The sequence below is a fragment of the Podarcis vaucheri genome, assembly GCF_965113315.1.
Source record: "Podarcis vaucheri genome assembly, chromosome: 12".
Taxonomy (NCBI): domain Eukaryota; kingdom Metazoa; phylum Chordata; class Lepidosauria; order Squamata; family Lacertidae; genus Podarcis; species Podarcis vaucheri.
This window is the reverse complement of record NC_138750.1, coordinates 42903738-42919640: the sequence shown is the minus strand read 5'-3', so window position 1 is coordinate 42919640 and position 15903 is coordinate 42903738. Positions and strand designations below refer to the sequence as shown.

Sequence of the window (15903 nt, the reverse complement as noted above, 5' to 3'; positions counted from 1 at the left end):
AGAAAAGCACAACAATACTCTAAATTTTCCTCACTAGGTGCTGTATATGAAAATGTTCATGTTTGTGCATAGCAATCCCTAATTGCAGCCAGCAGAATGTATTACCTCACCTGCAGCCATAATTACGGCATGGGGGGAGGTTTTGGTATTGCTTAGCCTCCCGGATTAGCAGGTTCACAACAGGTGTGCTTAAAAGAATGTTAAGATACAGCTAGGCAATCTTAAGGTGTGCATTCTTATCAAACATTAACTGTTTTCTATTCCTATGTACTCTTAAGGGTGCAGGTAACAAACACAACTGTCTTCTGAATAAATAAATCGTAAAGCCCAGTCCCAGGCATGTTTACTCTGAAGTAAAAGTGTTACTTTGGACAATGTTGCTTACTCCCAGGCACATATGCATAGGATTTTACTGTTACTCATGTCTCCAGTTTACTGGTCATTAATAGCTTAAGGCAGTCTTGACCCCAAGCACCTACCTGGCAGACCTAGACAAAAAGGAGTCGCCCTTCATCTGCACCTGGTATAGATACCACTTATTATAGGAAAATGAAAATAGGCCTTTGTTCTGATCCAGCAAGCCTGCTCTTACGTGCTTTCTCTGCCTTTCTCTGAAGGGCTTCCCTGTCTCCTGTGTTTACCTTGTCTTAGATTGACAAAAGTGTTTAGGTCACAGAAGGAGGAAGCAAACCTCTGCTTTGGCAGTATTCTATACATGCCCACAGTGTTTTATGACACTTCTGTTCATTTCCTTAAACCAGAGCTAGCCAGTGTTGTTCCTTCCAGATGTTGTTAGACTGCAGCTCCCACCACACCTCATCATAGGCTGTGGTGGCTGGAGCTGACATGATTTGGGAAGCCTGGCAACATCTGGGGGGGCACCATGTTGGCTACCCTTACTTTAAAATGTCCGAGAGTCCTGGGGTTTGGGCACATATAGCAAAGAATTTACGGTACTTGATACAGAATGGAAGATTTGTGTTAGGGGAATGAGATTTATTTCCCCACAAAAGCTGCCCAGAGTGCAAGGATATGTTGCTCCTTTCCACATGTCTTGGCACATTGTAGAAAACTCTGTTATGGCAAATATGTTACCATTCCAAAAAAAGAATACAGTGGTACCTCGAGTTACAGACGCTTCAGGTTACATATGCTACAGGTTACAGACTCTGCTAACCCAGAAATAGTACCTCGGGTTAAGAACTTTGCTTCAGGATGAGAACAGAAACCGTGCTCTGGCAGCGCAGCAGCAGCCGGAGGCCCCATTAGCTAAAGTGGTGCTTCAGGTTAAAAACAGTTTCAGGTTAAGAATGGACCTCCGGAACGAATTAAGTACTTAACCCAAGGTAGCACTGTAATGTTGTTGTTTTTATTGCATTTGATTTACCAGACAAATGTCAATCTTTTATTTATGCATTGCCTTCCATGCTCATCTCAAAGCAGTGTACAAAATGCAATAAAAACAGTTTTAAACAATATTGAAAATAGCCGCAAAGTAAAAAAAAACACACACACACAAATACCAGATATACACCTGTGGCAAAGATCCTTTCATCCTGCTGGGAAGGCTTGTCAGAACAAAAATGTATTCACTTGTTTCCGGAAAGGGCAGAATGTGGGATGCCTGTCACATTTTGGCAAGAATGCTGCTTGCACAGAACATGGGCAGCCACACTAAAAGCTCTCCTGTGAGTTACTGCAGACTGGGCTTCTGAGATCTTTGGAACATGTGGAAAGGAGAAGCTTTCCTACAAGGAAAGAGTCTTAATGAAGTCGCAGCATTTCCTACTAAGTCTTGTTCTATGGGTGTAGCCTCACGTACTTTTGATACAGAACTCCTGCACTCTCTTCGGCAGCACATATATTCTAAAATTGGAACGATACAGAGAAGAGGAATGCAGAAGTCCCATGCAAATTTCTACATGAATTGAGTTTGTTGCTGTGTCGCTTGTATGCTAATAATCTCTTGCAGAAGGTTACTAGCCTAGATTTTTGATTTGCTCACTCTAAAACGAGGACGAGCAATAAGGGACTAACCCATAGACTTTTGCGGGGTTGTTTTCCACAGTCATGCAGTTACGGACAAAATGACATTTTAACTTTGAACTTTTGCCCAGATGAACCGTGAAATGATCCTTTCCAGTATCCTCTTGTGAAAGCTGTCCAAGGGAAACTCAGCCAAGGCTGGATGTTCCAGCGCTAGTTCAGAATGCATTCAGAACAGAGCACATACTGATGCTTGGAGGCCAGAAGTAGTCTTCCCTGTTCTTGCTAGAATACTAAAAAGGCCCAAGAAGCACCATGTGATCCCCATGTGATCTTCTGGTTCACTCGCTACCTTCTGTCTGAGGTGAAGAAGAATGTTTGAGCGAGCCAGAGGCCCTCTTCCAAGCACAACCCAAGTAGATTCCTGCAGAGAGATAGATTGTCGCTGCATGCCCAAAGACTAATTTGCTAGGACTTGAAGCCAGAGAGAACTTTTCACTCTCGTTTTTTTTTTTTTTTTAGAAGAGGGGTAGCAGAAACAACAAAGAGTTTTATGGCTCTGTCAAGACCAAACACGTTTGCTACGGCATAATTTTTTGTGGGCTACAGCCCACTTCAAGAGGTGAATCAGGTTGCATCTGATGGGAGAGGGCTGTCGTCCACAAAAGCATAAGCCGTAAGAAATGTGTTTAGCCCTGAGAATGCCACAAAACGCCACTATTTATTGTTGTCTCTTTTGTTCTAGGTTAACCCACTTAGATCATTTCTTAGAAACAAGGCTTTCTATTAAAACAAGGCTGAGGAACCTTCCCCCCCTCCAAACCCAGCAATATGCTGGCAGTGGGTTGGAGGAGGGACAGGGATGGGCAAGGCCACCCCTTTCTCCTCTTTCACTCCCTGCCCACCCCCCACTTCAAATCTTCTTTGTTCTCCACTGGAGAGCCAGTGTGGTGTAGTGGTTAAGAGCGGTAGTCACGTAATCTGGGGAACCAGGTTCGTGTCTCCGCTCCTCCACATGCAGCTGCTGGGTGACCTTGGGCCAGTCACACTTCTTTGAAGTCTCTCAGCCCCACTCACCTCACAGAGTGTTTGTTGTGGGGGAGGAAGGGAAAGGAGAATGTTAGCCGCTTTGAGACTCCTTAAAGGGAGTGAAAGGCGGGATATCAAATCCAAACTCTTCTTCTTCTTCTTCTCCTTGCCCAGCAAACCAACAGGAGAGCAGCAAATCAGTCTTGCCAGAAATGTGAATCAGTTGCTTGCATAAAAAAGGTAAATGGACCCCTGACAGTTAAGTCCAGTCACAGTCGACTCTGGGGTTGTGGCGCTCATCTCGGTTTACAGGCTGAGGGAGCCGGCGTTTGTCTGCGGACAGTTTTTCTGGGTCATGTGGCCAGCATGACTAAGCCGCTCCGGGCGCAACAGAACACCGAAACCAGAGCAGCGCACGGAAATACCATTTACCTTCCCGCCGGAGCAGTACCTATTTATCTACTTGCACTTTTTGGGATGGTTTTGAACTGCTAGGTTGGCAGGAGCTGGGACCGAGAAACGGGCGCTCACCCTGTTGCGGGGATTCGAACCGCCGACCTTCTGATCAGCAAGCCCAAGAGGCTCAGTGGTTTAGACCACAGCGCCACCCGCGTCCCTAATCACTTGCATAGGGGTTCCATTAGTTTCAGTGTTTTTTGTCTCCCCCCCCTTTCTGGGCTTCCCTCCCAACATGAAATTAGGGTGATGGTTGCACGTTCCCCACCTCTGTGCCGATGGATCAAGCCATGCTAAGGTTTACATGACTGCTTCTGCTAAACCGATTGCCAAATAGTGTTTAAACACAGATGATGCAATCAAAATTAAGTTTCTAATGAACATTTTATCTCTTTTACAGATTTCAGATGATTGGCCTGGGTATAGTTTGGAACTGTTTACATATCCACAACACTACTATGGAGATCTTGACTATGTGCTCATACCACATGGGATCATTGTGGACAGGTGAGGGTCTGAGAGTATGACGTTTATGAAAGCTACATGTTCAGTTCCTCCCAAGGTAGGAACATAACGCTTGCTAAAATATTGACACCCCAATTTAAGCTGTAATGCTTATTGTAACAGGAAGCCTAAAAGCTCGCTCTCTTCCTAGCCTGGGACCAGGAATAAGTTCCCGTCTCTCTCTCAGCTGGACTATGGTGTTATCAGCTCTGCTTTCCCCTCTGACCTTGAGGCAAGGTCTGCAAGATTCAGGACAAACAAACAGGAATACCTTTTCACACAGGATGTAGTTAAATTGTGGAATTCTCTCCCACAAGAGGTAGTGGTGGCCAGCACCTTGGGTGGCTTTAAAAGAGGATTGGACGAATTCACAGAGGATGGGGCTATTCATGGCTGCTAGCCACAACGGCTGTGTTCCACAGTCAAGGAATTGTTGTTTAGTCATTTAGTCATGTCCGACTTTTCGTGACCCCATGGACCAGAGCACGCCAGGCACTCCTGTTTTCCACTGCCTCCCGCAGTTTGGTCAAACTCATCCTGGTAGCTTCGAGAACACTGTCCAACCATCTCGTCCTCTGTCGTCCCCTTCTCCTTGTGCCCTCCATCTTTCCCAACATCAGGGTCTTTTCCAGGGAGTCTTCTCTTCTCATGAGGTGGCCAAAGTATTGGAGCCTCAACTTCACGATCTATCCTTCTAGTGAGCACTCAGGGCTGGTTTCCTTCAGAATGGAGAGGTTTGATCTTCTTGCAGTCCATGGGACTCTCAAGAGTCTCCTCTAGCACCATAATTCAAAAGCATCAATTCTTTGGCGATCAGCCTTCTTTATGGTCCAGCTCTCACTTCCATACATCACTACTGGGAAAACCATAGCTTTAGCTATATGGACCTTTGTTGGCAAGGTGATGTCTCTGCTTTTTTAGGGTGCTGTCTAGACAGTCAAGGAAGCACACACCTAAATACCAGTTGCTGGAAGTTGCAGGTGGGGAGAGGACATCTGATTGGCCACTGTGAGAATAGAGTGCTAGACTAGATGGGCCTTGGGCCTGATCCAGCAGGCTCCTCTTTGTGTTGTTAGGAGTATAAAGATGAGGGAGCATCCAGCCCCAGACCTGCCCCTAAGGGAACGGGGTCTTCTTGCTTCCCTCCAATTCCCCCTCAGCATGAATGAGCAGCATGAAATTAAAGACATCTAGGCATGGTGCAGTCGCAAATGCACATTGCCCCCCGGCAGCTAATTTTAAGAGGATTCATTAAAAACCAGGCTTAAGGGAGCCAAAAGGAGAAAGCAGAAGGGCTGAAGAAACAGTCCATGTTTGTGTAACCCAATGCAGTTATTTACAAACAAGCTTCTGGTCTCCTCGTGAGTAGTATCATGGCTGGTCAAGAGGACAGTGAGAGACAACGGACTATGGCCAACATTCAAAGGGATAATTATTGCCAGATTTTGCCTGGGAGATGACAGGCTTCCTTCAGCTTGTGTATCGTGGGCTTGGCCAGAGTTACCTGGTCTGCCAACTGCTAGGAAATGGAAGCTGAGCGACCTGGAAGTGTTTAAACAGACAGGCCGGGAGTAGGCCACAACTGCACCATGGTTACCGCAGTTACTGGTATGTAAGCTCAGTTGAAATTGGGGAGATGTGTTTCCACATAACTCTTTAGGGTGGAGATGCTGAATACCCATTCAAGAAGGTGGACTCAGTGACACATTTATGCAGCTCTGGTAAAGACAGGGTACTTTCCTGTCATTGCATGGATGGCTACAGATTTTTAAGTCTTGGTTCTTTGATTATTTCATTTATTCATAATAAAAAAATTCCTTCCAGTAGCACCTTAAAGACCAACTAAGTTAGTTCTTGGTATGAGCTTTCGTGTGCATGCACACTTCTTCAGATACACGGTGTATCTGAAGAAGTGTGCATGCACACGAAAGCTCATACCAAGAACTAACTTAGTTGGTCTTTAAGGTGCTACTGGAATGAATTTTTTTTATTTTGACTATGGCAGACCAACACGGCTACCTATTCATTTATTCATATACATCTTGTTTTATTTATATACTAATTAATGCCAAAAGTAGGCTTCCAAGCTTTTCTCATTTCCTGTGCTCAATAAGTACAAGTTGTGACTTGTTTAAACGAGATACCTGTAACCAGTGCTTTTTTTCTAGAAAAATAGGTGCCGGTACTCACCATGATGTTGTTACAGTAAGTGTCACATTTTTAACCAAAAAAGAGAAAGGTGCTGGTATTATGTACCCTTGAGTACCCCTTGGGAAGAACATGTAACCCTTCTTCTTAATGAGACGGTTACTATTCTGCATCAAGCTAACATAACAAGATGTTATGGCTATTTTTATGTGGCCTGTGCTAACCATGGTTGGAGCTTCTAGATGTACAACAGGCAAACCATGGTTTAGAAAGTGGCTTGCCCACTTTCATTTGTCACCCTTTCAGCACTCAGCTTGATAAGTTCTTAAGTTCTTAACTGAGACTTCTTCAAAGTTGGTTTAGGGGTCAGAATGTAGGACTAGGGACAGGAAGACATTCAGCCATTCAGTACACTGAATGACACATCACCAGTCACTGTCTCTAAGCTGGATTGTTGTGAGGATAAAATGTTGGGGTGCAGTGGGGGCATATATGCTGCCTTGAGCTCCTTGGAGGAAATGTGGAATAGAAAATAAATAAATAAATTTATATAATTTAATCTGTATTTTCTTCTTCGTCCAAGGAAGAACAGCAATTATACCCATCCAACAGCCCTGGGAAGTAGGCTGTTCAGAGAGACTATTATATTCCAAAGGCATAGAGCTGAGTTTTATAGCTGAATATGGATTTGTACCTGCATTTTCCGCATCCATACCCAACGCTCTAGCCAGCTACCTTTAAATATAAATACGAGCTTTAATGAGAAGCTCTGGCAAGTGATATCTTTGTTATTCGTAGCTGGGGATTGTTAACTGCTAAGCTGTCACCTAGAATAAAGTTTAAATACTTAGTTTCTGAGATGTTTTGAATGCTAAAGCTGAAATAGCTTCAGGGCTAGAATGTCACTGGAAATCATTCAAGGTGCACATTGTAGTCCTCAGAATAGCAAAAGGGTTAGGAAAATGAGGAGATCTTAAAAGACAATTCAGCACCTCCTTCTGCATAAAAATAACAGCAACCAGAGGTCACTAATCCCCTTACTGGGTAATCAACATATTTTAAATGCCTGAATTAGCAGGTGTGGAAAAAGAACTTCAGCTGTGAGCGAGCAATTGTAATTTCCGCAGCAAAAAAATAAATTAACAAGCTGCCAAGAAATCGCCACACACCCTTCATGAAATGATTGCCTGAGTGTGAAATATGTGTGAGCATTCTACTGAGTTCTGGATCTTTTGGATCAGGACACCAGAAGGATAGCCTTCACCTGGGTTATGTCCACCTGGACCTTCAGATCCTCTGTAGAGACCCTCCTCTATGTGCTGAGTGGGGTTTGCAACTAGAGAGAAGGACGTATCTGTGGTGCCACCCCTATCGTGAAATAGTTACCCCAGAGAGGCTCACCTGATGCCATCCCTATGGTCTCCTTTTGGTGCCCAAGTGCAGACCTCTTCATTCACCCAGGTCTTTTTGAAGCAACTTGCATTTAAAGAGAGAGTGTTGTAAACCTGGTCTTCCAGTGGCTGGGTTGAGTTCTCTTCTATTTTCTACTCGAAACTGGTTGGTTTGGAAGAAAAGTGTTGTGCTACTTTCTATGGTTTCCAGTATATTTTAATTAATTTTTTTGTGTGTGTGTGTTTATTCTGTTGCTTATGCCGAAGGGAAGTCATATAAATTCAGCAATAAATAAAATAAATACAGAAGATCCCAGGAACTTTGTGGCTGGGCTTTCTGGCTATTTTGCTTGTCCTGCACACATGGAACTTGGTTTTTTTCCTTACATGTGCCTTGATATGTTGCTAATATTTGTTATTAAAAAAATCCAGTTGCACCAGAATTTGGGTGGCGATGCTCATTTGAATATCGATGTAGTCTATTTGCACCGAACTACTTTAAATGGGATGCACATTCAGACGCCCATCTCCACCCACATTCTGGTGCAACTGATCCTGAAGTTGAATCCTGAAATGAGACCTTGAACTTTACTATTTTTGTATTGCACCATAGAATATACTTGCATTGAAAAATCCCAAGTCTTACCATATATTTATCCTTAATTTTTGCTTTAGGACAGAATGTTTGGCCAAAGATATCATGCAAGACATTGGATACAATGACATTGTAGTTCTCTGTGTACTTAAAGGTGGCTACAAATTCTGTGCTGACCTTGTGGAGCATATTAAGAACCTCAGTAGAAATTCAGAAAGGTTCATCTCCATGAAAGTTGACTTTGTCAGACTGAAAAGTTACCTGGTAAGTAATGATTTTGCTTACTTAAAGAAAAAGAAAAAAAAACATTGTGAGTTGAATGTGGTCTGATTACAGTTTGTATACATGGATTTTTATTTTTTTTAAAGGCAAGCATCAAAATCCAACCTTCCCAGTTTTTGCTGTTGCAGGCTTCAATGAATAAACTGATGTAATGTAATGAATTAACTTTTCTCCTTTCGTGAACAGAACAGGAATTTGGGAGATGACACACTCAACTTAAGGTCTGGTTGATTTTTTAAGGATCCTAAATGATTTACTCCACTACAGCTTTATTGCATCCATTATTCCTTCTCTCTCAGTGAAACTGAACCAGCCAACACAAAGTTCCATTTATAATAATAATAATAATAATAATAATAATAATAATAATAATAATAATAATAACAACAACAACAATAATTTATTATGTATACCCCACCCATCATTGCAGGATTTTAATGTTGGCTTTATAGAGAGAGAAAGGGGGGAAACTATCCCCAGAGTCCCTTGGGTCAATTAGTTCTGTTTAAGCCTATTTAAGACCACAGCATAGATGTGCCTTAGGTTTGAAGCAAGACTCAAGCCAAAATCCAAAGAAAGAGTGGAACTGGGTCCATGAGTGGTGGAGGTGGGACTGAGATCTGACACTTGTTTCTCTTACACAGCACCATCCACACACCCAGTAGCAAATGGCCAAGGAACAGGGAGGAGTTTCTAAAGCAGTTTGTGATATGACATGTGGTTCCACAGATGTTTGGAGAAACAATGCGAGCAATTCTACCGTGCTAGCACAAGCCCCTTGGGCAAACCAGAGCAGCACTTTTGGATCTTTGCCATTTTTTACAGCGAACTATTTGTTTTTGTCGTGAATCCTTATAATAGAAGGAACAGGAAGGTAGAAGCATCCCACCCACAGGGCTGGCCCCAGACCAAATGCAGGGAACATCCCCACCAGCCCCCTCTCTGTCTTCAGGTTTTTGGATGTCTTGTTTTTTATTGGATTCATAGCCCATTTCATGACTCGGCACAATTTGCAATCATGCAATTTGCATCCACAGTTCTTGTGGATCAGGAACTAGTTAAGTTAGCAGGGAGCAAAGAGTAGGATGGAGCTCAGAAAATGAAGTGTTCCCCCCTCCCCCCAAGGATCTGTATTCATCATCATCATCAAACCTTTACAGTGGTACCTCAGGTTACATACGCTTCAGGTTACATACACTTCAGGTTACAGACGCCGCTAACCCAGAAATACTACCTCGGGTTAAGAACTTTGCTTCAGGATGAGAACAGAAATCGTGTTCCGGCAGCGCGGCAGCAGCGGGAGGCCCCATTAGCTAAAGTGGTGCTTCAGGTTAAGAACAGTTTCAGGTTAAGAACGGACCTCCGGAACGAATTAAGTACGTAACCAAAGGTACCACTGTATTGGCATCGCATACAAACATTCAGAATAAATAGGCCAGTGCGATCTCGTCGCCATTTCAACAGTACAGTCATTTGCCAAAGGGAAGAAGAGGTGAGAAAGATCTGTATTCGAACCTGTGCTTTTTAAGCAGTGATGTGAACAAGTTTGCTGATGATACTAAGTTGTTCAGGGTTGTTAAAAGAAAAGAAAAAGGATTCTGAAGAACTCTGAAAGGACCTCTCCAAATGGTGAATGGGCTTTAAAATAGCAAACACAATTCATTGTAAACAAGTGTAAAGTGATGCATGTCAAAAAATATTAAATTCACATATATGGTACATTCACGAGGTGCTAACTGGCAGCAATTGACTAGGAGCAAGACTTTGGAGCTGTAGCAAATAGGTCAGTGGAGATGTCAACGCACTATGCAGTAGCTGTGAAAAAAAAAGGTAGATTCTATGCTGAGGGATCATATTGAAAGGAACTGAGAATAAAATTCCTGATATCATTAATGCTGTTATGGGGTGCAGCCACATTTGGAATGCTGTGTACCATTCTGGCTGCCTCACCTCATAAAAAGAGAAATGGGAAAGCTGGGAAAGGTTCAGAAGTGGGTAACCCAAATGATGGATGGAGCAAGTCCTCTAGGAGGAACGGTTGCGGCATTTGGGCCTTTTTTACTTTAGGGGAAAGGCAAATAAGGGGTGACATGATAGAAGAGCATAAAATTATGCACGATGGAGAGAAAGTGGCTGGAGAAAACTTGTTCTCCCTCTCATAACCCTGGAATGCGTGGACTCCCAATGGAAGCTGAATGTCGAGAGATTAAGAACAGGCCCCCCAAAAAAGTACATTTACTCACCCAGTGCATAGTTAAACTATGGGATTCACTCCCACAGGAGACAGTGATGGCTACTGTCAGGGAACTGACATCGGTGGGAGAGGCGAAGTGGAGGCTCCCAGATGATACTGGCGAAGGACCCAGCAGCAGGGGGAGAAACAGCTCAGTAGAGGGGGAAGCCAATCAGCGCAACACCAGGGATAAAGGGGGGCAGACGGGGGAATTGGAGAGAGGGCTCCAGGACTCTTCACTGGACATCAGTGAGGAGAGCCCAGGTCCTCCGCTACCCATGCCTTCCCTGCGCAGAAGACTCCCGCGCAGTGAGAGGAGGAGGAGACTGGGAGTCAAACAACTTTTATGTTGGAAGAGGTTCAAGAAACGCCCACTGACGGATTATGCCAGTGACTGAGGCAGCCACGATGAGAAGGGGCTGTGCAGTCAGAAAGGTTTAACAAGGGAAATTAACCGAGAAAGGCACCAGCTTACGCACGAGTAACTCATACCTATTACAGCTACCAATGTGCATGGCTTTAAAAGAGGATTAGACAAATTCGTGGTGGTAAAGACTATCAGTGGCATAGCTGTCAACGTTTCCCTTTTTTAAAGGAAATTCCCTTATTCCGAATAGGATTCCTCGCAAGGAAAGGGAAAAGTTGGCAGCTATGATCAGTGGCTTCCAGCCAGGATGCTCCTAAATGCCAGTTTCTGGAAACTGCAGTCGGGGAGAAGGCTCTTGTGTTCAGGTCTTGGTTTCAGGCTTCATGCAAGCATCTGGTTAGCCACTGTGAGAACAGCATTCTGGACTAGATGGGGTATTGACCTCTTGCAGTAGCCTCTTCTTATGCTTATCTCTGTCATAATAGGGTTAGAAAGTTGCACATATGAATCTGATTCCAGTTGTTTACACACACACACCCCACACTCACATTCACTGTCCCAGTAAATAATAATAATAAAACATTGATATCAATATTAATATTATTACCCTGCCCATCTGGCTGGGTTTCCCCCACTACTCTGGGCAACTCCCGACAGAATATTAAAGACACGATAAAAAATCAAATATTAAATGCTTCCCTAAACAGGGCTGCCTTCAGATGTCTTCTAAAAGTCAGATAGTTGTTTATTTCCTTGACATCTGATGGGAGGGCGTTCCACAGGGCGGGCGCCACCACTGAGAAGGCCCTCTGCCTGGTTTCCTGTAACCTCACTTCTCGCAGTGAGGGAACCGCCAGAAGGCCCTCAGAGCTGAACCTAAGGCTGAACGATGGGGGTGGAGACGCTCCTTCAGGTATACTGGGCCGATGCCATTTAGGGCTTTAAAGGTCAGCACCAACACTTTGAATTGTGCTTGGAAACATACTGGGAGCCAATGTAGGTCTTGCAGTTCACATCTAACGCCAAGCCAAACCATGGCTAAGCGCGAAGGAGGAACTTGCTGTCAAAATCATGGCCGTTCCTCCCCGGTGCTGCTGCACTGCAGAGTGCTATATCACAGTTTGGCTTAGTGTTGCATTCAAAATCCAGGCTCATGGTTTCTATGGTTAATGAGACAACTAGTTAACTAGATAACTGGAGACGGATTCTTCCCCTTGTCTTCTCAGGGGTCACCTGGGTCACCACCTCATAAATCCTGCCCTGCAGCCAACACTGGGCAGGAGGTGAAGATAGCAATCTTACACTCCCCAGGAATGCATCCTATTTTCTGCCAACTCCAGGGTGGTGGAGGGCTGTGTTCAGTTTCTGCACCAATGGTTGTATGGACACATTTATTATCAACCAGAACCAATGCTGGTATCAGCCTGGTTATGGATATCCCTTTCAGTTGCTTTTCATTGTTTTTCTGTGTGGGATCAAACCTCCTTGCTTTCCTTGCTCTGTTTTTCCCTTGCATTTTAACATCTCAGTTTTATTTTTATCTAATTCACTTTCTGGGGCCAGATAGTGGTTTTCCTTGAACGCATTTACTCCCCAACCCCGCCATTCTCTTCCAGCTTCCCCCTTACTAACCATTTCCTGTTTCTCTCTCTTTCTCTCTCTCTCTTTTCCTTAAGGGAGTCCTGCTGCTTTCTGTTCCCTTTCCATGCAGCTGTGCTCTCTTCTGTCTCCAACTGTTTGTCTCGGAGAGCCATGTCCAAGTCTTGTAAACACTGGTGGGATTCTGATGTCTTTTCTTGCTCCACGTTCAGCATTCATGGCTAACAGGTTAGTTCATCGTAGACAATGGTAAATGGAAGCGGGGTGGGGGAGATAATCTGGATTTAACCGCTTAGGAAATACGCTACAAAGTTTTAGTGCAGCCCCCCCCCCTGCCTTCTTTTTTCTTCCTGTGTGCAAGGAGAGGTTTTTGGCAACTGCCAACACTTGCTACCTTACCAACACAGCCTGACAGAAAGCCTTGGCTGCAACCCACAGCAAGCAAACACATCAGAACAACGCAACTCGGCCAGGCTTTCTCCTGCTTTCTCAATACCGGACACAAAGGCAAGCGCTGGACAGTTTCAAAAGCCGTGCAGGGGGGCAGGCAGTTTGAATATAATTTCTTTGTGCGCATGCAAATGGAGTCTTTTTGGATGGCAGGTACCGCCTGAGTCAATGGATGTTCCATCTGTCTTCACAAGTATATAAAAATTCCAGCTAGAGCCAAAACTGCTCATGGATTGTTTTTGCAAAGAATTTCAGTTGAAAAACACCCCCCAAAAGCCCATAACCCTTGAGAAGATTTTCAGCGCTCCTTTTTTAATGTTCATTTGTGAAACCCTCCTCTTTCTTTGCCTATTTTTTAAAATTGATTTTTGAAAATATGATCAGACAAACCATATATTCTCCTGCCTTTCTTCACCCCCACCTTTCAGTGTGGCCCACAGTGAGAAGACGATGGAAGGGGGCAATCATGTGTATGCATTTGACTTAGCTCTGTATTATGATGCTATGGCTCTGGTGCCAGGCTTGTATAGTTTTTAATCTCAAGTGCCTTCACTTGCCCTCAGTGACATCTTTATATAGCTCAATCTGATTGGTTACGTAGATTGTGACATTTTCCTCATTCACTGTGTGATCCCTGATGGGCTAGAATTGCCCGGGAAGGAGGAAGAACCACAGAGTATACGATATAAAAGTTTTGAGAGAAAATGTGTACACAGCTAGTACTGCAAGGTGAAAACTAGAAATCAAAACTGGGAAATACTCGTTGCAGTTCCATCCTCAAGCATCATCGTGGATTTCTCGCTCGTTTATACTCAGACACTCGGCCTGGAACTTGGTGAAACCAGGGCTTTCTTTGCAGCTTCCAGTCAGCTGCAACTTCCTCGCAAGCTCCATTAAATTGAATGGGAGTTTGCACAAGAACTCACTACAGCTCTTGTGCAGCTCCTGTTTGGCTGCCTCCACTGTAATAATAATAATAATAATAATAATAATAATAATAATAATAATAATAATTTTTTATTTATACATACCCTGCCCATCTGGCTGGGTTTCCCCAGCCACTCTGGGCGGCTTCCAACAAAAGATTAAAATTACATTAAAACTGTAAGGGGCACTATGGTTCTGATAGTAGTGTTGGGATACTGCCAGGGAGACAAAGTCCATCATGGCCCCAAGCCGTCTGCCGGACGATCCATCGATCTCCCGTAGGCACGCAGTATCAGCGATTAGCGACATGAGTTTCTAGAAAATATCTTGCCACATTCCAGAGCTCATGCACACTCTTATCAGCAGATAATTGACAGCAGAAGTCGCACTCAGGAGAGCGTTATTTACAAGCTTTATTCAGCGTTGATCAGAACAGAGAAAGACATGACTGCCTGCGTCAGTGTCTCCGGACAGAGAGAGAAAACAAAAGCAATAGAAACATAAACATCCTGTGAACAGGACATGCGCAGACTCTCTGACTCACAAAGCCTGCTCCCTTTTAAGGTGGAACGGAAATATCCTAACAAGTAGTTGCTGGAAACCACAGCAGGGGAAGAGTGTTGTTGCACTCAGGTCTTGTTTGCAGGCTTCTCATAGCCATCTGACTGACCACCGTAAGAACAGGCTACTGGGCGAAGTGGGCTCTGGCTTGATCCAGAAGACACTTGCATTCTTACTTCTTTCAGTGGGGCTTGGGAATAATTTGCTTAATAATACACGAGCCTTTTCCTGGTCATGCAGCCCTCCCCACCCCACCCCTTCTTCTCAGCAGCCCTGAACAAATTGCAAGAGTTTTCAATTAACCATAGTTTTCCTGTTTGGACCAAACAGGCCACTGTGGTTTAGGCTTCAGAATGAGTCAGGATTTTAAACCATGGTTTGAAGTTAGGTGATGATCTGGCCTTTTTTCCAAAACCTGGTAACCGCTATGGTTTACTGAAGACTTCTGCATTTCATTCTGGCATGCATGACTGAATTCAGCCAGTCTCTCACCAACTAAGGCAGAGATGAAGAACCTGTAGCTGCCCAAATGTTGTTGGACTACAACTCCTATCATCCATTTGCTATCCTGGCTGGGGCTGATGGGAGTTGGAGTTTAAGAAGATCTGGAGGGTTCCAGGTCCCTCATTGTTACATATTTTTAAAAATATTAGAGAGAAGCCCTTGTCTAAAAGTTGCTAAATGTGACTGGCATTTTAAATAAATTTCCACTGTATTTCTACAGAAGGGATGCAGGCAATTTGAAAAAAAAAAGTTATATGGTCTCCTAGAAGAATATTTTTAGTAGTGACTGTCGAATGTGTGTTTCAGCTTTGAAAATGGCATTTTCAACTTCTGTTATCAATAAAGTAACTCTTTGTTCATTCCTGTGTTTATAGGAAATCTTCAAAAGAAAGTTGTTTTGCTGATGTCTAAATCATGTGGTAGAAAGTGTTGAAGATATGTGGTTTGAGCTAGCTTGCTTAATCCTTTGAAACTTATCACAATTATTTATGGTATCCAGAACATAACTAATTTTAAAAATGTGACCTCCCTACTGAATAACAACCAAGATACACAATGGGTGCATTGATACGTGCACACAACCAAATACATTGATATTATATGTTTGGTTTTTTTCCTACATTCCATTATTTGCAATTTATTTTACAGTTTTTCATTTTCGGCGGTATGTTGTCTCAGACAGAAGGATCCATGCCTGAAAACACTTGAGAAAAACATACAACAATACGGGCTTTGTGCCTGAACCTTCTAGGGAATCTGATTACATTCAGCTAATAGTTCAGGTTTTGGTAAACTGAGATCGGGGTAGCCAAGGTCGTGGTTTCCAGATGTGGCTGGACTGCAACACCCTTCATCCATGACCATTGGCTGA

The 15903-nt window shown here is 43.7% G+C and overlaps 1 protein-coding gene across 1 annotated transcript in view; it reads left to right on the top strand.

The window, feature by feature from the left end:
- PRTFDC1 (phosphoribosyl transferase domain containing 1) overlaps window positions 1–15903 on the top strand; it is a 49998-nt gene that overhangs the window by 998 nt on the left and 33097 nt on the right. Inside the window, exons 2-3 of the mRNA XM_082193818.1 lie at window positions 3872–3978; window positions 8190–8373. Coding sequence (XP_082049944.1) covers window positions 3872–3978; window positions 8190–8373 — 291 coding nt within the window. The remainder of the gene's footprint in view (window positions 1–3871; window positions 3979–8189; window positions 8374–15903) is intronic.